Genomic DNA, 21,305 nt, shown 5'->3' with positions numbered 1-21,305 from the left:
CTTCCAGATTTGCACTGCCTGAAAGGTAAATCAGAGTCACAGAGAAGCTGGTGCTGCTGAGCTGAGGAAATGCTGGAAGCCCAGAAGGGGAAGGGAATATAGCTGCGACATGCTCTGAATGTGGCACAGAGAGGATTTGTTTTCCTTCTAGTCCCCCCACTGCCTTGCAGTGGGATTGGGACAAGCCATTTTTACACTGAGAGCCTCGGTTAATCAGTACATGGTGATAATGTTATTGAAAACGTAGTGGTGAATGTCATGTGAGCATTATGTTATAGTGTTATGTATTATATGTTATAGTGTTAAAACTGCGCTCTATAGCCATAAAGAGAATGAATGTGGTCCTTCCTTCAAGCAATTTATATACAGGTGTTTATATACAAACTGAATATGGTTTATGCATTTATCCACTGTCTTCAAAGCAACTATAATTTAATAATTGTATTTGCTTATTGCTTTCCACAACAACTGTGAAGAAGACAGATGTTAGAGTTTGGGTCTCCAGAAGGATCACCTGGCAAGCAGCGGTTGGACACCTGAGTTTTTGGTTTGCTTCCTCACTGCTCTGAGGGGAGAGGAATAGGGTGAGCTCTGGCAGCGCATGGTGGTGGCCACGTGCTGGCGGGTGGTAGGCACGGTTGTGTCTGTGCCACTCACCCCTGCCCCAGGGCTTCTGTGGAGCTTTGTAGACCTGAGAGTGCATTTTGCATCATTAAGATTTAGGAAAAGTTCTGCAGACAATCTTTGGAAATCCTACAGGTCATAGCAATGTTCCCAGTGCTAGTTTCTTGATGGCAGTAATTTCTTCTTCCTTAATAGACCCTCTTGTCATGTGCAGTGGGGAGAAAGGAAAGACAGTAGGATAATGGTTCACATGAGGCATAGTCAAATGCCTCTACCAGCAAAGTGTCTGCTCTATAGAGCCAGGCAAAATAATAACGTAGATAAAACGTGATGGAGAGAGTGCAAATGGATCCCCTCTTAGCACTGTCGCAACCACAGGAAACTGATAGGATTACATATGCTCATCTGATGCGTGTAATCAGCCCTAAGGCAACAGGATTTTAAAAACAAAACATCAGTTTTCCTTATGTTTCTAAGGGCAAGTTAGAATGCACATCCTGAGGAGGGATCCTGTTGTGAAATAAATTAAAAGTGAGTTTTTGCCATTCGTGGAGGAAATGAGGAAGATTCTCGATAATATTCAGGCAGTAGACTGTTACTTCCCTACTCCATTTTTTCTTTTTTGAGAAATCCCAAGGGCAGAGGGCATTGCTCCTCTAAAACCTCTCATTAATCGCTCGCTCTGCCTGTCAGAATCATTCCAGTGAGACCCTCCACAGCAAACTCGCAGCCCAAAAATGTTGATTGCATATTTTCAGATGCAATTAGCCAAATCCCGTGGCTGTGTACACAGCTTCCCTGTCCCAGAAATGCTGCTCAGAGGTAATTGGAAATATCACATGGGTTTGTATCATCCCAGCAGCCAGGCATGCTGCTACAAGCACCAATGGAGGGTAAGTGCACTTTAAAGTTACTTTGCTGCTCCTGTTCAACATATCTCTTTGTACAGTAAATGCTAAAATTCTCTGTGTCTTACCCCCACCTCTTTTAGACTGATGCAAATGCTGTGATGAAAGGACAGCACAATCTGTACCTCTGGGAACCATTTATAAAGCACAAAATAGCCAGTGCCTTACTCACAGCTCTGCTTCCTGTCCGTTGCCTCCTAGCAGGAGTAAGATTTGAGCGCGTTCAAAAAGGAGCCGCTGCAGCCACAGAAGAATGAGCTGGCATCTCCTCTGAGGGATGCATCTGGCCTTGCCGGGGACATTCATTTGGCATTTGTCCCTGTGGCTGCCCCTTACAGGGGCATTTGGCTCTGGCTAAGCACAGCTCTCAAAAGGACTTCTGGTGTCCAGCTGAATCTCATTTAATCTTTCTTCACTTGGGGGAAACCATCTCAAAATTTGCCTTATTGTCCTCCCTACGTGTTCCTGAAGAATGTGGAAGCCGTATTTCAGCAACACAGCAGCCGACATTACCCTAAAGCAGGGCTGCCTCGGCCCCCGGGCAGCTGGCTCAGGGAGCTGACTGGGCTTCCACCCCACAGCACGTGCCCCCGGCATGTCACGGGCTCAGCAAGGAGGGAAAGGAAGCACGGACAGATGACAGACCACTTTTGGACAAGGTTAGGCTGCTACAGGCTCTCACCCTACAATGTTGGTTTGTAATTGCCAACCATAAAACAGACATTTAGACCTAAGTCCTCTCACACAAGCATTTCCCTTTCATTTCACTGGCTGTTTTTCTTCCTTAATATGCTGTACAACTACGGTATCTCCCAGTCTTTTCTTGAATCCAAACAAATCCCTTTTGCCGCTTCCTGTGGCACTGGTTTCTCATTCCATTGGTTCCTGTGTGTTCCTGTAGTACCCGCCCAAGACTGAATAAATCCCTATTGAGCAAGGATCCTATTCTGCCACTCCTGTGAAGCTAGCTGGTGCTTTGTACCATGGCATGGATGTCTTCTTTCTAAGAGACACTTCTGATGCATCAGAGGGCCATACCTGCCTTCTTGCGCTATCAAATAACACCAGTGGCACCTAACAGATCTACCTATGATCTATTGATATACCTGAAATTTCCTCCTCTCCTGCCATTGCAATTAATGAGGTCCCAGAGTATATTGGGCCTTTTTCTTACTGGTCTCTTACTCTGATTTTGCACATTTTGCATTAAAACAAGAATTGTACCTGCTTTCTGTTACCCTAGACTTGCAGGTTATCAGATACCTCCAGTATAATAAATTGTACACACTTGTTTCAACAACAGCTGTTCCCAGCCTATCCTTATTGCCTTATGCCAGTATCTTCAGAGAATATATTGAATAAACTCACTCCTTAGCTCTCAAGAACCCTTCCTCCAGAACAGGCTCTTCACCTACTTTGCGCTTCTTGTTCTCCTGCTGTGTCGGTGCAAAGTCCTGTTTTGTTTTTCTTCTCTGGTTTCTTTAGGATTTCCTGTGTAACAGTACAACTGACCTCACATTTTCTTTGTCAAGACAGCGAGATTATATCATGTTAAACAACTATTTCGCCTTGATAAGCTGTCTTGCCTTTATTCTACTTTCCATTTACCATTCTGCATTATAATTAGCATTTGCAGCAACCGATTTTTGTAGAGGCTGTTAAAGTTGCCCCACTCAGTGCTTGGGCACCTCTCAGCTGGGACTTTGTGGTGATCAAAAGAACTAATGAAAAGTCAAAGAACTATTTTTTTTTCTTCAGAAACTAGAAAAAAAGTTCTAATTAGATAACAAGTATATTCATTAAATGTGTAAAACATTTGTTTGTAACAAATCTGAAGAGACAGATGCTTACAAGAGAGTGATTCAAATCACCAGCAGTAATTTGTTTCATTGCCAAGAAAGTGATCCCACTTAGTCAAAGCATGTGTGACTATGAAAGGGAATTTATGCATTGTTACTTTAATAAAAAGGATTAGTTAATCTGGGTTGTCCAACAGACCTGTAATCCCTAGTAAGAAGGTGTTTGACAAAGGGATATCGGTGTAGCAGGCAGATTTGTATTGTTTGAGATTTTTCCATTAATACTTCGCATGCACTTTGTCTCTGCCCTGGAGCCCAGGGTTTTTCTTCTCATCAGGGGAAGCACAGCTAATGGAGAGGGAGCATTTCATCTCCTGCTCCTGTTTCTGAGAGTTGCTTCCTGCCAGTGGAACCAGCAATGCCCTTCCCTCCAGAGATGAGGCTGCAAGGCTTTATGAAGAGCATGAATCTGTTTTGATATCACAAGGGTGCTATTGCAATAATATCAAGTAGGAAAGACTAAAATGCTGTACTGGTAACTAAAATGTGGTTTTGGTGAATAGCTGTTAGAAAGGATTGAACTGAAGCAAAACCATCCAGGCTTGAGTGCAAAGCACTACCTCAACTGTACAACCTTTTTTGTCTACCTGCTGTTATTCAGAAAGTGATGTGAATTGCTTAAGTCATTGCAGTTTTGCTGTAGGAGCTGTGGGCTCCTCTCCTGGGACTGTTTTTGTTGGAGCATTTTGTTATTGACCTGGCTTACCCACCCAGAACTTCATTAAGAGGTAATTTACGTACCACAATGGATATCTCTGCCTGCTCTTGCAGGATAAGCTGGCTTGTCTGCAGCTCAGCATCTCCCCAGGGAAGTGCTTTGCAGCTGAAGATCTACATCCTTTGTGGTGAATGGATGCTGCAGCTCCACCTGAATGTGCTGCATTGCCCAGGGGAGCTGCAGTGCCAGCTGGCAGCACGAAAGGGCTCTCCTCCAGCTCCTCCAGCAACATCTGCTTGCTTGGTTTTGCAAGGAACTACGTCCTAGCTGGTACGCAGGGAGAGTAACCTCCAGGACACGGCACAGCAAATGGCTATCCTGGCTGAGAAGAGGGGCTGGAAAGGAAATAACGACTTAGACTCCTGGTGCATTGCTTGGTACACGGCAGGATGCTTCTGAGCTACCGTAGTGTTAAAGGTTGCATCAAAACCTGCATGTTACCTGGCTTGCTCATCTAAGGTGGGCCTAGTGCAAGCAGTGACGGTACGAATGCAGCACTTTCAGCATGGCCATCAGACATTCTTTTTGACTGTCTTTCATTTAGGAATTGAAATGTATTATCTGCAAATATTAAAAACAAAAAAAAAAAGCAACCACACAACACCTTAATATTTAGCTGTGCTAGTGCATTCCTTGTCTTTGTTCTTAATGGTATTTTCCCAAGGCTTTTATCAAGTATTATAAAGATAAGGTTTGGACTGAAAATGACAGATATTGCTAAATCTTCTAAATAAGGCGTTCATACAGATTTTCAAAATGGAGAGAAAAAAAAAAAAAGGAAACAATCTGTTATGAGTATCTTTTTTTTTTTTCCCAACCTTTTTTGCATCATAACTTACGCTGTTTACTTAAGGTAAGCTCTTGACAATTTTTGTAAAACAAAAACTTAAAATTAATTTTTGTTGGTTCAAAAATGAAATAAATCCTGGCTGTGAGGAGGAAGTTTAGAGAGAGCAGGTGAGTTTTGAACAAGCATCATTCTGCTAGTGCCTTCTCCAACTGTCAGAAATAAATCCTTGTTGTCCACAGCTGTACGGTACACGATACCTCAGTCCTGGGTAGAACGTAAGTTGCTCTCACTGGGTTATATCAACAAATTACACCACCGTACACTGGCACTGCTTTAAAACAGTGATCTTGATCTCTGGATCTCCTGGTCTCCTTTTTGAGTGCTCTATGGGCTGAATATTTGCTGTAGGTGAGCAGCAGGCAGATTCGGTAGTCAAGAGCCAAAACCAAACTTTATAATCTCAAAGTACATTTGGCTGTTTGCGTGTTTTCTATCATGTCATGGTCATTCACTGCAAGTGAATCACTTGCTTTGTTTTTTTGTTGTTATTGTTTTTTGTTTGTTTTTGGTTCTGTTTCCTTTTTTCTTCTGGGATACTTGACAATTTCCTAGTGTTTCTACAGACAGATTCACGTGATAACATGCTACGTGTCTGTAGTTTAGAATGTTTACTCCTGTGCCGCATAGGCTACCCTAACCGTGAAATACAATGGGATAGAGATGAGCACCACTAATCTGATCACAATCTGGTGTTCAAATCCCAGCTCTACCCAGCTGCATGGGGTGATACTGAGGAAGGATGCCTGGCTCTGGGTTGCCCTGGTGCAATAAGAAGCTGTTAGGTATCGCTTCCGGTTACGTGAGATGCTGTCTTAGATCTGCTCCACACTGGTGAAACAGGAAAGAGCATTTTTTCATACCAAAACCCCAGGTTTTCAGCCTGACCCTCTGCTGCCTTGTCCTGGAAAGGTGTTAGCCACTGAAAAACTAGCCACGCTGGTAAAAAACTAGCCGTGCTGGTGAGCATGTAAACGGGGACGGTGGTCAGCCTCCAGGAAAGAGCGGTGTTGCAGGAGAAGCCTGTAAGCAAAGCAGGCTCCTCTGACCAATGCTTGGTGTGATATGAGTCCTGCTTTTTAAACTTTCTTGTGATAAAAAACCCGTTAGTGAGTTTAAAGTGTACGTCTGTACTGCCTAATGCATTATGGTGTAAGAGCTCCTTTTTTCTTTTGGCTGCAAGTGGTTGCAATGGGCTGAAACGAGATGGCTGTTCGTGCCTTTGGAGACTGATGTGATGTGACTACAGAATTTATACAAACATCAGGGAAAAAAAAAACAACTTTTTTTTAAGTATATAATTTTTTCTTACTTTTTGCACTGTAGGAACATAAACATTCAATACAGATGTAGAGGGCTACCTTGGGTCTTTTCTGTAACCTTTTCAGGATCTGACTCAGGAATTTTTAACATAAAGCTTAGTTTACAATTATACTACCGTCTTTGTTACCTGAATCTGCAATGCAGATTACTTTTCCTGTGGAGCAAATTTTATTTATTGCCAGACAGCATAGATGCATATCTTGAATGGGGCCTTCGAAAAACAGAGGGGGAGAAAAACCATTGCACTGGTAGCATTTTAATTACTGAGTTGCTAGAGTGCCAGCTCGCGTTCTCCGTTCAGTGAGGTAGGCTGGAGAGCTTAAAATGAAAGCAGAGATCCTCATCACACCGTGATTCTGCAGGAGCTACGGCATTCAGAAATAAAGTGAAATTGATATTGCACAAACTGCATGGCAGCATTGCACAACTGGTGGCATTGAGCAAACTTGTCATTTCCCAGTGGTGTTTTGCTCTGTGACACCACGGGTGGGTTTCAGGGAGCAGGAAATGGCTGTTTCAGGGTTCTGCTGACAAGAGGGATTTGCTCCTCTGCTTCCTGAGCCCCTGCCCTGCTCACCCACCTCGCAGACTGCCCATGGCTTGGGTGTAAGGCAGTCTTGTAGTCATGGCTTGTAGTTTGGCTTTTCTCACGTTATAATCGCCCCATTATTTGCATACCCACAAAGTGACTGCTGCACAAAACCCTCTTAACTTTTGCAGGTGGTTTGTTGGCTAGCAAACTAATGGCACACAGGGAACAGGCTTGTTCCAACAGGCTTGTTCCAATTCCAGTCTAATAGAAGGGCTCTGCTTGTGGTTATTGCCTCCATTTTAACTTTCCTCGTTAATTCCATAATTAAATAATACTCAGAGTACACAAAGTTTCTTAGGGAAGAAAAACTGTAGCAGAATTTTGTAAAGATTGCAACATTTTATGGGTTTGGTTTTGTTCTGGTTTTCCTTGGGTAGTGAGCAATGGGACACATCCTTCCTCAGCTTTAAATCAGAGCTTGATGTGGCTATTTGACACAGGCTTGAGGTGGTGGCATTCCTTTTGCGTTTTTTTTTCTTTTTTTTCATGTGGTGACTTTGGACATAGGCTAAATCTACAAAGTAAGGTGGCTTCTTCCCAGGAGTCAACAGAAAGATCTGCTGTGAGCACCTTCTTTTCCTAACCGGGGGCTGAAGCACAGCACCATTTAGCTGCGGTGCCTTCTGGAGCCAGATAGATAAGCATGTCGAAGTTGAAATCAGATGTTACTTCAGTCTCTTAATATATAATATTAGGTACACAAGAGAAACTGGAAGTAAAATAAGGAGAAATAGAATATTAAAGCAGCGGATACTTCTGTTTTATACAGAATAATGTTCAGAGTTTATTTTTGTTTCTATTCCTCTTTAGTTCTTCTGCTTCCAGGTCTCCTTTGCAAAGAGAGCTCCTCTCCTCCTGCAAGCACTATGGGGAAGGAGAGGGCGACGTGAAACAATCCTGACTTGCTCAGGCACAGCAGCAGTTGCCCAGGAGGTCATCCACAGCCCCTGGAGCCAGACCTGCCTAGTTGGTACCTCACTTAATTAAAAAGAGCTATGTGGTTTTCTCCTCCCTCTCTTAGAAAACTTAAATTTGTTTCCTGCTAGTCCTGAAATGGCACTGAAGACGACGTGCTGCTGCGCCCACACTTTCAGTGGCCCTTATAAAAAAAACAGGCATTTTGTTGGTCGTCTTTCCTGGTATATAGGGGGGTAAAGCTTCAGGAAATCTTCCCAGAGTTTTGCTGTACGAGTTCTTTTCTTACTGAGGCCTATTCCAATAGCTATATATTGTCATTTCCATTTTACAAGAGATCTTTACCACTTAATCATTTTCAACATATCCTGTTACTCAATGTGATGCAACGTGTTCTTACGATCCATTAGTATGATGTATCACCAAGTCCTAGGGAATTGTGCAATCTGAGAGACGAAAATCAACCTTAGGATTTTAGAAATTCTTAAAAGAGTGTTTCATTTAAGTAAAATTTAAGTTAATTCTAGAAGTTTGTTCAGGCAGGACAACTCTACCAGTGCTGCATCTCCTTCTGGCAAGCATTTCTCTGAGTTTGCTCACAGTTGCGTTAATTTCTCTAATTTTTATGCAAAAATAATAAAAAAGGGATTGATAATATTTTTGTAGGAATTGCTGGATCAAGGGGATGTTTAGTTGGATGCATCTCCTTTCTCCTCAGCAGGCTGCTAGGGCACAGAAAATGGGCAAGATTTATACAAGCAGGTGCATGCTGAAGGATCACACCGGCATGGGTACAGCAGCTTTTGAGGCCTTTGAGCTGTTGAAGCCGTCACCTCAGCCCAGCTGTCAGGCACAGGGTGTCCGTTTACTCGAAAATGCCTTGTCCTTTAACCAGCAAGAACGGAAATCTTGTTGTGCTTGCAAAAGGCCTCACCGTTATCTGCCCAGGAGCCTTTTGTTTTCTCATGAGCTTCTCTTGTACAAAGCAAACGGCAAACATTTCTACAGCAGGGTAGGAAATAGTTTTCCTGCCCTGCAAATTTAAATGTAAAAGTCCATGTTTCATACCTTAATGAAGATGAAAACAAACAAACAACAATGAAATGAGACATTCACATTTAGGTAAAGAAGAAACTTGCTCTGGATCAAGCAGCTCAGACTGAGCCATCCCGCTGCCTACGCCAGCACACTGTCCACATACGGATGAGGAATTGCAACCTCTCCTTTCTCTAGCTGTTTTACTTGTGCATTAACTTACTGGAGCAGAGGGGAACATGCCTGAACTTCAGGCTGCGGGCAACACAAGCTCCAGTTCCTGCTCCAGACTATGCCTGCCCCCGGCAGAGCCCCCAGCACCGGCTGCTGTTTTTTTCTGAGCTCAGTCCCCCTCTCTGAACAGGAATTAGACATGAGACCTTCACCAGATACAAACTTTTCATCAAAACTCAGCTTTATCTTCCAAAGCAGCTCTCCTACTACCAGTAAAACAGTAAAACTGTGTTTTTACACACACACACACATTAAAAAAAAAAAAACTTTGCCAAAAACCTGAATCCCACTCAACTGCAGAGCCGGGGCTCCCAGTGGCAGGTGCCTGCTTTCCTTCTGGTGCTCCTGGGGCTTTTCTCATGCCTGTGCAGCAGCCCCCAGGACTCTTCCTCAGTCCCACCTTGTTAATCACCCTTCAGTAATTACAACGCCTATTGCAAATAGGATGAAACGACATGGCTCAGCCCTCAGTGTTGCTGTCACTGTAACCAGGGACAGTTTGCACAGCCCCAGTTAAGGTTGGTAGGACAGTAGGGCCTCAGTTGGTTTTTTTTCCCCCTTTTTTGTTACATTGAGCATGATAGAGCATTCAAAACATGATCGCATTTTGCCAGGACTCCCTGGGATGCTCAGTAATGTGAAAAAGCACCTGAGAACAGGAGAAAGGTATCTCTCAAACTGCCACAGCAGCCTCTGTCCCTGCTATGGAGGAGTGGGGAGTAAGGGGGGAACGAGACTTCAGGATAGTTTGCTTCCCATTTTGTCTCTTCCCCCAACTGCTTTCATCTACCTTTTTTTCCCCTTTGTTTCCACCTTTTTTTTTTCTTTCTTTCTTTTTAGGAATTGATTAGGACAAAATTGAGAGCAGCACCCAAATAGCATCATACTGTGTGAATCTGCTACTTTAAAGAAAAGGTTTGGATTTACTTATTTACTTGCTGTTGTCACTGAATGGAAAGATAGAAGCTCTAAACTAGCCAGAACAGATTCCCTTGCTGGACAGTTCTCACCTAGTTCACGTTTTTAATTTCAGTCTTGTTCAGTGATGCTTTTCCGCCACTTTGAAGAAGCAGTAAACTCTATTCATAGTAAAGGAGCAATTCTTTAATGAACTGATAAGCTTTTGGGATCTGGATGCATATTTTCAACATTTTTTTTTTTCTGTTTTCTTGTCCTTGACACACTGAGTGATCCCAGCACAGAGCTGTGCTCCCCGGCTCTCACCTCATCTCAGCCTCAACCCCCAGCTTCTTACTGAACAACACAGGGAACTTCACAGGTTACTGAGCTGTGGCTGCTGAGAAACGTTTTGTTACAAAAACTAGGCGCCATCTGCCAGCCAGAATCTACCTTGCTGCAGTACGGCATGAAAGCAAAATAAAAAGGTCTTTTTGAGCTCAATGGAGCTGAAGGATAACAAAAAATTCTCTCTTTTATGAAGCGGCCTAATTTGCCTTCCCAGCAAGTATGCAATAAGTAGAACTGGATTGAAATTCAGAGTCTTCCACTGTGTCTGCAAGCAGCGCAGGGTCAGCATCCCCGGTCAGAGACTAAATTCTGGAGAAAGAGAAGCGGTGCGACTGCTCGATGCACTGCGGGCAGCCTGAGTCTCGAGGGAGGAAGGGGGTGGGTAATGAACCACCTGGTTCTGGGGGAGAGAGGTGTTGAAATGCAATTCACCTCTTCGGGTTACTTTAGCAAACCAGAGGGCACCCACTTTGGTCTTTGCTTGAGGTGCTGCTGCAGATCCACAGGATCTGTTTCACACCCTGTGTGACAAACGCCCTCTTGGCTCAGTGTGCTGCTCGTTAGCTGCCTCTGTGTGTGCAAGTGAAAAGGGAATCTCTGAGTCACCTCTTCCATATCAAAAATGCATACCCCTGGCACAGTTAGAGTTGGCCTAAATAAAAATTCTCCAGTTGTCTGAGTCCAAGCAAAACTAAAATACTGCTGCAGAGCAGGAGGGATTAAAACAAAGTAGATGCACCTTTGTAAAAATATTAATAAAATTGTCACTGGGGCATCATCAATCACCCATTTCAAGCCATCAAATCCTCTAGATAAAGCACTCAGCTGCAGCATGGTCATCAGAAAAATTTAATAAAACCTAATGATCTAATTTTTTTTAATCAGAAATGACCAAACTCATTTCACCTAAAATGAGCTTTCCACAAACCCGTTCATCTACCTGGTCTGGAAAGTCTTCCAAGGCCTTAGGACCAGCTCCCTGTGCTCCCCCAGGTACTCCTCCTGGCAGGGAAGATGCTCAGCCTGATACACCACATTCAGGCCGTAACTGACTAAGCATACAACCAAAAGTTACAAACATAAAACTGTAGTCCCTCCGTTTCAGCTCTTCACCAAGGAAATGAACTGCCTGAATATGCTGTAACTGGTTCCTCACGCACCCTCCTAGGTAGCATATTAGGGATGTGGGAGATGGAAGAAGCTGTGAATGCGTTTGCCTTGTTATCAATGTATGAGCTGGGAGTATTAGTTCATTTGAGCTTCATCTTAGTTGTTGTGCTCTGCTCAGACGTGTCTCCTGAAACACCAGTGTTTCCACAGCCACAAGAACTGATCAAGTATTTGTCTTGTGATTTCTTGTGGCTTCAGGGACAGTTCCGAGATGGCAACCCCCTTTGCAGTGTGCTCCTCATTGCCCCAGTGAGCAAAGCATCGTGCCCAGGTCAGACATTTCCTTTTACGGGGTAACACAAGAAGAAATAACACGCAACAGAGGAATAGAACAGCGTCTCCCATGGAGATGAAGTTGACTTCACAGCAAACACAGACTTAGGCTGGGCAATTATTTGGACTTTTCCAAGTTGTTTCCCCTTTTGTCCCCCATTCCACACACATCCACCGGTGAGGACAGGCCGTGGATGTAAGCAGGGCCACTGTGGACATGGTGATGGTGACCACACTTCCATCTCTAGTCACGCTGTCTGTGGGGCCGGAGAGACGCAGTACATACTGACAGCGGGGCTGGTCTGTGCTCCAGTGGGTGGTGAGATTGTTCATTTTAATTTGCCTCATGTAGTAAAGACAGCTACAACTGGTACAGTGCAATCCAAGTGAAAGTCAGAGGGCGAACCCCTTGCAAAACTGAGATGCCAGCACAGAAGGTTTGGTGGCTCCTTCCCTCCCTGCCCACGCTCAGCTCTGCCCTCATAATAAGTGACATTATTTATAAAATTAATTACATCTTTTTGGGTGTATAACATATATCATTGTGCAAAAAGCTACTGGAAGAGGTGAGAGGTTCAACTACGAGGTAGATTTTGCATTAAACATGACGTAGTATATAGTCTTAAGTCAAAACAAGAAAGATTTTAGAAGGATCTTTGTCTGTATCAGGCTCATCTTAAACACTTACATGGCTCTCAGGACTGCAGTGTCTGACCATGACCTTGAGTATTCTGTAGATAAGGAACGTAGCAAAGAGAAGTCTGCAGCAGGACTGGCAGCTAATTCTTGTTATCTCAAGTTCAAGGCCTGTGTCATATTTGCTGGCTCATATCTCCAGCTCATGCATGCTTTTAAATCTGAGCTAGGAGAATCCACAAGCCCTCAGCTCATTTCACACCTAAGAAACACGGAGCACTTCACACTTTACAGCTCTGTTGAAGTTCCCAAGCACACTAAGGCTCCATGACACGTTTTCAGAATTGACTTGGCCACTTGAGTTTGAGTCCAAGCTGCCAAAGGGAATAGCTTTGCTCCCTCTCAGCTCTGGGCACTTTGGGGCCTGCCAAAGATTAAATGCCTCCTTTGAACATCTTCCTCATTCCACCTTTTCAGGTGGCTAAGACAAATCCAGTAAATGATGCCAGTGAGTGCCTATATAGAAGAGAGGGAAATCAAGAAAGAGAAAGTATTTGTGACAGAAGGGGAAAGATTTTCTGGGTTAATGTTTGTTATAACAAAAAACGGAATGTTGTTCCTATCTCTTCCTGTTGCCTTAAGCCTGTTAACATGAAACGCAGGTGGTACCACGGATGGGCTCCCTACTTAGCTGGGAATTTACCTACCCGTCTCATGCAATGTTAGAGAAGACAGGTAATGTTTTGCATTTGTACAGCACTCCAGCAGAATATTAATGTGTTGCACTATCAAAACTGATTCACATTTTCATCTCATTAATATTTTCCAAAAATATTAACTGAGGATTGGAAACTTCCACTAAGAAGTGCATCTTAGTGGAGGCTTTAAGTGAATTTCACTTAAATCATTACAGTGTGTGTGGAAGATACAAAACCAAACGGAGTAATTAAAAATATAGTGGTTTCAGCCCAGGCCATGATACACTGACAATTAGAAAAATAGTAGAAGTGTAAAAGTTTTAGAATAGCCCTGTCATTGTTACGTTTAATAATGGAAAGAGAGATTCAAACTTATATGAGCTATGAGGAACAGTTCGCATTCTCCTGAAAGGCAGCACACCCTATTAAGTTTGAGGGGCTTCGGAGAAAAACGAATGGTGTTCCTTCTGGGCTAGTCGAGGAGGATCTGCTGCTTTTTGGTTTTATGTGCGTATTTTATGTTGTGATACTCACTAAAGAAATTTCTGCCTGTCCAAAAGTTGATGGTAAGGCCAGGGAGTTGACGCTTGGGTATCCATCACCAGGATGAATTCTGGGGAGAGGGTGCAGCGGTGTCCTTAGGCAGGGCTTAGAGATCCGGAGCCCGTAAGGAGTGATCTGCTGTGATGTAAATGCACTTCTTGTTTTTTCAGTCATGGAGACAGTCTCCATTCATGGTACAAATTAATAAAGCAGATCATTGCTCACTGAAGCAAACTGAGCAAATATATTTCTGTCTCACTAATGGGCATAACGGAACCTTATGAGTGCAAAAATAATTGCTGATCTTGTGATTTTGGGGACAAGATGTACCCACGTTGCCACGTTGTGCAATATCCTGAAAGTTTTCATTTTAGAAGACTTCTTATTGCATACCTAAAACTACCATAGCACAACTGGATATAAATCTGCCCTGTTCATCAAGCTTGGTAATGTCATGTTTCCAGCCAAGCAATATTAAAAACAACGATGCTTTCCTTTAAAGCCGGCGGTAGCTTCAAAGGCAAGCTAGGATTATATTCATGCTAGCATGAGTAAGCACAGGAGAGAAGCTTGGGGAAGAAGAACCACAAAGAACTGGCCTGGCCAGATTGTCAAGAGGTGCTAATCACCCTACCCCTGCTCCATGAAGTATGCCTGATGTATTCTAGCTCAAGACCAAGATCCTGGAAAGTAAATTGACAAAATGTAGCAGTTCTAAAATTCGGATTGTACACTGTTGAAGGAAGTTGAGAAATGCAAAAGCTGAAGTTCTCAAAGTTGCACTGGGCTGCAGTTGTGTTTTACTCTGTGCATTGACCATGCAGTTTGTAACTGTATAAAAGAAGAGGCAAGGAGAATCCTGTGGAGGTTTGCTCTGGCACAGTTAGGGTTAACATCAAAATCACCATTTGTATTTCCCCATTACTATTTTTTTTTAAACTCTTTAAACCTGGTACTACAGTGGGGGCAGGGGCGGCTTCCTGGAGGAGCCTAGAGGAAAGTGCTGCTCTGAAACCTCTTCCTGGGTCTGCCCGTCTGTTTTATGCTGAGAGAGACTACCCTGAAGGAAGCATGGGTAGAAAGAAAGCATGGAAAGCAAATATCCTGAGAAGAGTCTGCTCTGATTAGCTTGGTAGGAACATGGCAGGAAGAGTTCATATGTCTTCATGTCTTTATTTAAGTCAATTCTAGATGCTGGAGAAATGTTTGCCTAGACAGGAGGCAACCACTTAACACCCTGGTTTACGCAACTTTGCAGCATGGTTTTTTTCCTCCCCTTAAAACCTTCACATGAGAAGCAGTTGCAGGGGAACCTCAGATTACCCAAGAGATAAACCACTAGGGTCTTTTTACCTTGTAACTGCAGAAAAAGAGCTTGAAAACAAGGTGCCCAAAGGTTCTTCAACTGAAAGCCAAATGCTTTAGTATTCACACTTTTTAGGCCAGTTGAGTGTTCAGGCTTAGTTCTCAAGCGCCACTACTAGCTTTTTCCACCCGTGCTGCTGTAGGAGTGCTGGGTGCCTACACGCTCTCGTGCATGCCCTTTTGCACATAAAAGTGGGCACAGACTCCATAGGTGGGCGAGCAACAGCATTTTGCATGTGGTTGGCTGGCTTTGCTGATGCTGTTACATTCTACAAGCAAACATTAGAGAATTCAGACTGTAATTAGTAACAGTTCACCTGCTAAGAGGAGCCACTCCTAAACCTGAGACTCACTGCAAGTGAGGGCTCTAAGGACTGTGAGACAGAGAAAGCCACGTCCCCCTCAAAAGCGGATGCTGGACCCAGCACAGAAACTGGAAAAGTTGACTGGTTTTTGGATGTAATTCTTTACAGTGTCTCCTTCTGCCTACCATCAAACACTTGAGCAGTATGTTTTTGCCTGGAGACAAATTTGGATGAATTTAAAACACAGAGCGGGATTAAGTTAGCTCTCAAGTGTATTTAGAGCCAGATTGTATTTTAAAAGATATTTAAACACAGACTTATTTGATAGAGGAAACCTGGGAGGAAAGCTCACTTACCCAAAACGCGTCTTTAAACTGCAGTTGTGTCATTCTGCTCGCTCCGGGGAGGGTGAAGGGATCCCTCAGCACGTCGGTTCTCAGACGAGAGCAGCAGCAACACCGAGCCCTGCAGTTGTTGCTGTACCCCAGCCCAGGCAGAACGGGGAGCACATCCACAGAAACGTCTCTTCTCAAGTCAAGCTGGTGAAAACTAGCATTAGGCAGTTTCAGGTAGCTCTGTGTAATGACCTATAGCTGCAGAGGGACCGAGGAGAAAAAAAAGCTCTTGCTCACACACAGAGACATGCATGCACTCAGCACCCTACCCCCAAACCAGTTTCTCTTCTGGTAAACAGTTAATATTGAAATGAGGAAGCAAAGAGATGTCAAATGGTGTCAGTCTGCTCCTTGCCATGTGTGCATGCGAGCAGTGGGCAGAAAAAGAGAAAGAAAAGTTGATTCAGTGGCGTGATCTGATCAGCTATGGGAGGAGAGAGAGCAAGTAACGTGCAAAGGAAACCAGCACAATACAAAGATAAACTGGGGAGGAAGTTAGAGTCAAGCTGCTGTATAACACTGTGGTCTTGTGAAGGAAAAATAGCAAACCAAATGAAAGAAACGTACGTGTGTGCCACGTTTCTCCAGTACCTCCTGGAGTGACAGGGACCTGTATATTGGTGCAAGGGAACTGGGGCTGCAAAGCTGCCTTTTGCAACTGAAAATGCTTTTCAGGGCTGGTTAAAATAAGGACGTTTTAAACGTGCAGGTGCCTTTACATGCGAGTAGAGATACTTATGTGTGTATAGAGAGAAAAGTTCCGATTTGCATCCCCTTATGTAAATGTTTCTATGAATAAGCAAGATGTGAAATTTAGAAGTAAAATCTGAACTCTAGAAACATTTGTGCTAAGAGTTAGAGGTTAGAACAAGGACCTGAAGTGAAGCTTAACAAGCAGATTCAAGAACCGGCAGCATGCCCAGCACCACACCCAGCAGCACCAAAATGAAGCCTTTCCAACAGTTAAATAAGGTAACTGATTCATTACAGTGCAGCTGCAAAGAATTGACAATAATGTAACATGTCTGCTGCTTCTGTGAAACCCTCTTCAAAATACCCGTCCTCTAAGTGACTTTGTCTGTCTCCCTAGGAGGTTTTAAGGATTCTGTACACTATTTTTAATTACACACTGATATTTTTATATGGTAAGAAAAGGAAAAAACTCATTATGCAGAAATAGATCCTTCCCCACCAAGAATGTGTCAGGACTAATAGCCGTAGCTAATTAGCGTTGCTACTGATGCTGCTGGTCTTTCTTCTTCCTTAGTGCCCGCGCGGCACAAGCCACACGGGCAGGTTTTTTGCAGGGAGGAAGCCTCTCAGCTTCCCTGAGCTCTAGAGGGACACAGAGATCTCTTCAGAGGTCTGCAGCAGCGGCTGCCTGCAGTTATCAGCGGTCATGGAACTAGCAACTTGTCGTGGCTGGGTGTTGGACCCCAGAGCTGGCACGTCTCCTTCCCAGCAGCCTGAAGATGAGCAGCGCAAGGCACAGGGAAGGGGCAGAAAGGGAAAATGAAGTGCAAGCAGAGGAGGGCCAAAGAGTTTGCAGGGTGTGAAACTGCTTTGGTAGTCATGAGTGGCAGGAAAAAAACATCACCATGCAGGGAGGGAGAAAGAGAAATGCAGGGGTTCCAGGCTGAGGGGGAGTGAGCAGAGCTTGCTTTCACAGAGAAAACTGCCTGAAAAGAGTGCGTTTTGAGGACATGGGCACTACTTATAATACTTGATCTGTTGGGAAAAGAGCTTTTAAAAAATGTTTTGTCTCAGTCTTTTTAAAATGTAATCTGTCATCTTACTGTTTCCAAATTACAGCTTTGTTTTGAAATTGATAGTTGCTGCTGTTGGGGTTCATAGAATATGCATCAAGTGAATGGAGAAATGAGTTCAGGCATTCAGAATGATTTGCTGCTTTCTCATTACTTTTAGTTCAGCCCCAAACCAAAAAGCCAGTTAGGCGTTTGAGGCTCCTGCTGGGCTCACGCCCCATGTATGTCCCTCTGAACAGCAGCAGTGGTGCTCAGTAACCTCCCTTGGGAGCACAGCACCCGGGGATTCACCCTGCTCGCCGTGCTGCCAGCACAGGCAGGTAGCTGTGCTCTGTGGATGTTTCTTGCTGTTGTCTACAGAAGAGCCTCGAGCAGCCGTTCTCCTGGCCCAGACATTTCCATGAGCTGTCTGAAAGGAGCTGCTGTGAGTTGTAGCCCCTGGCTCTGAGCTGCTGGGCAGGTGCTTGGTCTGTGCTGTGACCGCAGGGCTGCCCGCTTGTCCCAGTGCACCTGGGTTGTGTTCGGAGGGAGAAGGGGCAGCCAGGCTGTGCAGGGCTCTGGGGGAGGAAAGAAATGACCTCACTCTTGCAGCTGAAGAAACTGAAACCTCTAGCACATGGTGGTGGCAAAAATGTCAGTGTTAGAGGTGGAGGCTTGGGAAGGAAGGGGTTGGAGATGCTGACGGGGGAGATTTTTCCAGGTGGCCATGCTTCGCAGCTGCAGGGTGTGAGTGACATCTTGTTTGCCATCTGCACAGAGTCCACAACCCCAAATGCTCAGCTCATTTCCCTCGCCCTCAGCAGCAGGCCTCGGCTGGCTCCTGCCCCAAGGCGTAGCCCCGCAGGTGGCTCAGGGCACCAACAGCAGCCTGCAGAGCCCTGGGTATCCTGCCAAACTGGCCGTGAGCAACTTCGATTTTCCTTTTCTGCCCAAAGCCAGAACACCAAAGAATTCATAAATGCCTTGCAGTGGGTGTTTACTGAATTTACGCGGAGCTGAACTACTGCAAATGCTGGTTCGCAGGATGCAACCAAGAGCAGGTTTGGGATTTCCAAAGTGAAAATGCCCTCAGTGAGCTTGGGAGCTGTGCCAGTGCCTGGCTGGGTAGGAAGCTTCTCAGATGGTTTGAGCATGATATCCTCTAGGTCGGTCCCTCTAGAAGTCTCGATTTAACCTTGTGGAAGCACACACAGGGCAGCAGGGCCTGGATTCACAGAGGCATTTGGGAGCCCACGTCTGTAGGAGTCAGTGAGCTTTTCTGTGCTGTTCTGAATGGAATCTTTCTTACACATATTTTCTTTGGAGAGTGGAGGGAAGTAGTAATGGAGAAACAAAAAGCTATGTAAGCTTCAGAAAACAAAGATTCTCTTAAAAAAATGAAAAAGACCACTGGACTGGGTCAGTAGAACGATTGTACATCCACAGCAAGACAAGTAAGAGCCTGTCTCTCTGAAAAGCCTGTCAGCACACACAGCCTAACCAGAGCACATACTCTAGCACAATGTGGGTACACACGTCTCACATGTCTCGCTTGCCAGGGAATTGCAGGAATTTTGCCTCTGAAAAGTGCTTTAACTCCCCGTGCTTTTTTCCTTTCCATTAACACCACTCTGCTTTATTGCTCCTGCCCTTGTTCTTGTGACAATGGCGTGTGGAGGATCTAAAAGGGGACCTGTTGTGTCGAGTTGTCGCTTCCTTTCATTGGTATCAGCGTTTGGCTGAGAATTATGTTTTAGTGGGGAGATCCCTAACGTTTAGGATAGCAGAGTGATTCGATCATCCTTGTTGGGCACAAGGTGATTAAAGTGGCACCAGGCGCTGGAGGAAAAAAGCCACCAGTACATGTGCAGGATGGAATTTCGCACCTGACACTCCTTGTTTGTGGTGCTGAATGTTTTTCCAATCAGTAGGTAGCAGATGTAACCAGAACTGCGGGTCACAAACGGATGGCAGCCGGGGTGAAGGTAGAACGAAGCATTCATCATCCTCTGCAGCCACAGCACCTGCAGATGGTGCTTGATGTTATGTGCTCTGCCTCGTCTAGCACTGACATTCCTCTATATGGAAACTACCTGTACAAAAGGAGAGCCAGGGAAAAAATGATAGTAATATGTGTGAGGCCTGAGAGAAAAGAGAGCTGTCTCTGGGGCAAGGCTACTGCATCTCTCACCTTCCTGCTGCCGCAGGCGGGATGGGAAGGTAGAGGATGCTCCATTACGGGAAGGAGGGCTCTGTATCAGGGCTGAGGGTCCCATGGGAGCGGGGCAGTGCTCTGCTGTGTCCTTACGTGGGTTTTGGGGTTTCCTTCCCACAGACACCACACTGCCAGGGAGGCTAGCCTTGAGGTTTCACAGGGGGGTTCATGTGACGCTTCCTCAGCATCCCTCATTTTGATCTTATAACGTAATTCATACTGTGGGTGTTTTTTCGTTTGATGGTTTGTTTTTCATTTTCCTGGGTACTTTAACCAGTGGGTACTTGGCTCTGGTTTGTCCCCAGCTGTGGCTGTGGCCCTAGATCTCCCAAACACATGTGCAGTTTCTGGAGGAGAATATTGCCCTTGAGCTGTTTCTTACTCTCGCTTAAGGAAATAGGACTCCTCTGTGTTTTATAAGTAAAAACACTAAAAGAAAGAAAAAATCTGATTATGTCTGAGCAATTCTTGCTTGATATTTGTAAGAAAAATCCGTCAGTGCGTGTTTGTACTGGAAGATGCGTTAACCTGAGGGTAGCCATATCCAGAATTCCTTCAAGTGAATTCCCAATAAGAAGAATCAGGTGCTGTATACTCTTTGGATTTATTTATCCAGATTTTTTTCATGTCTTCTTTCATAATGTCTGATAAATTTTCTCTTAGTTTATATTGTATGTTCATAATAAATTAAGTAGAAAATGCTGTAAGGGGAAGAAGTTTTTTATTTGTTAAAAGTAACTTAAAGCTCAACAATAATATACTCCACTTAATCTATCAAATTAGTCCTTGAAACTGTCTGGAGACAGAATGTACCATTTAATCTATTCTGGAGTGAAAAGCAATGAGAAGTCTGATTTTTTATATTTGAAAAGTTCAGATTAGAAAGTCTCAAATTTTGGCATGCGTCTGAATGAAATTTTCATTTGTCTTCTAATAACTACATACTGCTTTGAGCAAAGTTTTTTATTAGGGATTTGGGGGGTAGGTTTGGACCCAACAGTAGTTAAAATACAAAAATAACATCTGCAAGCTGGATTGTACTCATTCAAGGCTTCCAGTAAGATTTTCTTCACAGTTGTGCTTCTGATTTCAAGTAGTCTGGCAGTACAGAGAGTAAACCTTTCATTCTACACAGAAAAAAGATAAGGAAGTCTATGAAAATTGTTAAGGTGGTATATAAAGAGGTGTTGAATATCCACATAATTTGGAAATTAGGCTAATTGTATTTTTCAAAACCCCTCAGGTATATCGCAGTCCCTCTGAATTACTCTTTGCGATAGGAAAAGAGAAGGCATCTCGCCTAGTCCTTATGGCCTCTCTAAAATTACATCCAAGAGCTGCAGCTTCACAATGATCCCTGTATTAGTCATGTTCAAAACGAAAACAGCCCAGCCTCTGGCCTCTTGCTCAGTCCTAAAATCCAGAGACACCAGCAACAATGAGACCGCTCCCAGAGGAAGGCCATGGTGGCAGCGTGCAGGTGCGACAGCTGCCCAGCTGCGTCTGCCAGGCCACTGCCATACAAGTGGCAGGCTGAGCTTCAGTGCAGGAAAGGTCAAAGGCCTTGAAATTAGCCACAAGTGAGCCTATTTAAAAAAAAAAAAAAATTAATTCACCTTTCCCTCTGCGAGGAGCCGAGCTCTGTTCCCATGAAAAC

The 21,305-nt window shown here is 44.3% G+C and overlaps 2 protein-coding genes and 1 long non-coding RNA gene across 5 annotated transcripts in view; 1 reads left to right on the top strand and 2 right to left on the bottom strand.

Annotated features, from left to right (window-relative positions):
• The window catches only part of PSTPIP1 (proline-serine-threonine phosphatase interacting protein 1), a 54,713-nt gene extending 38,098 nt beyond the window's left edge, over positions 1 to 16,615 (bottom strand). The window contains exons 1-2 of one of the 2 annotated variants that reach the window (XM_080551377.1): positions 16,564 to 16,615; positions 15,650 to 15,886 (exon numbers count right to left, since the gene is read on the bottom strand). In XM_080551377.1, the coding sequence (XP_080407503.1) occupies positions 15,650 to 15,682 (33 nt within the window). In that variant the 5' untranslated portion in view covers positions 15,683 to 15,886; positions 16,564 to 16,615. The other variant, XM_080551376.1, reaches the window with a different exon arrangement.
• SCAPER (S-phase cyclin A associated protein in the ER) overlaps positions 1 to 21,305 on the top strand; it is a 242,691-nt gene that overhangs the window by 43,835 nt on the left and 177,551 nt on the right. The gene's annotated exons all lie outside the window — the stretch shown is intronic.
• Positions 9,457 to 15,643, bottom strand: LOC308176122. The gene is made up of 2 exons (XR_013938087.1): positions 13,615 to 15,643; positions 9,457 to 12,898 (listed from the first exon to the last, which is right to left on the bottom strand). It is a non-coding gene; the product is annotated as an uncharacterized lncRNA (long non-coding RNA).

The sequence above is a fragment of the Anser brachyrhynchus genome (assembly GCF_964034855.1).
Source record: "Anser brachyrhynchus genome assembly, chromosome: 11".
In the NCBI taxonomy this organism is placed as follows: domain Eukaryota; kingdom Metazoa; phylum Chordata; class Aves; order Anseriformes; family Anatidae; genus Anser; species Anser brachyrhynchus.
This window is presented reverse-complemented; position numbering and strand designations above follow the sequence as displayed.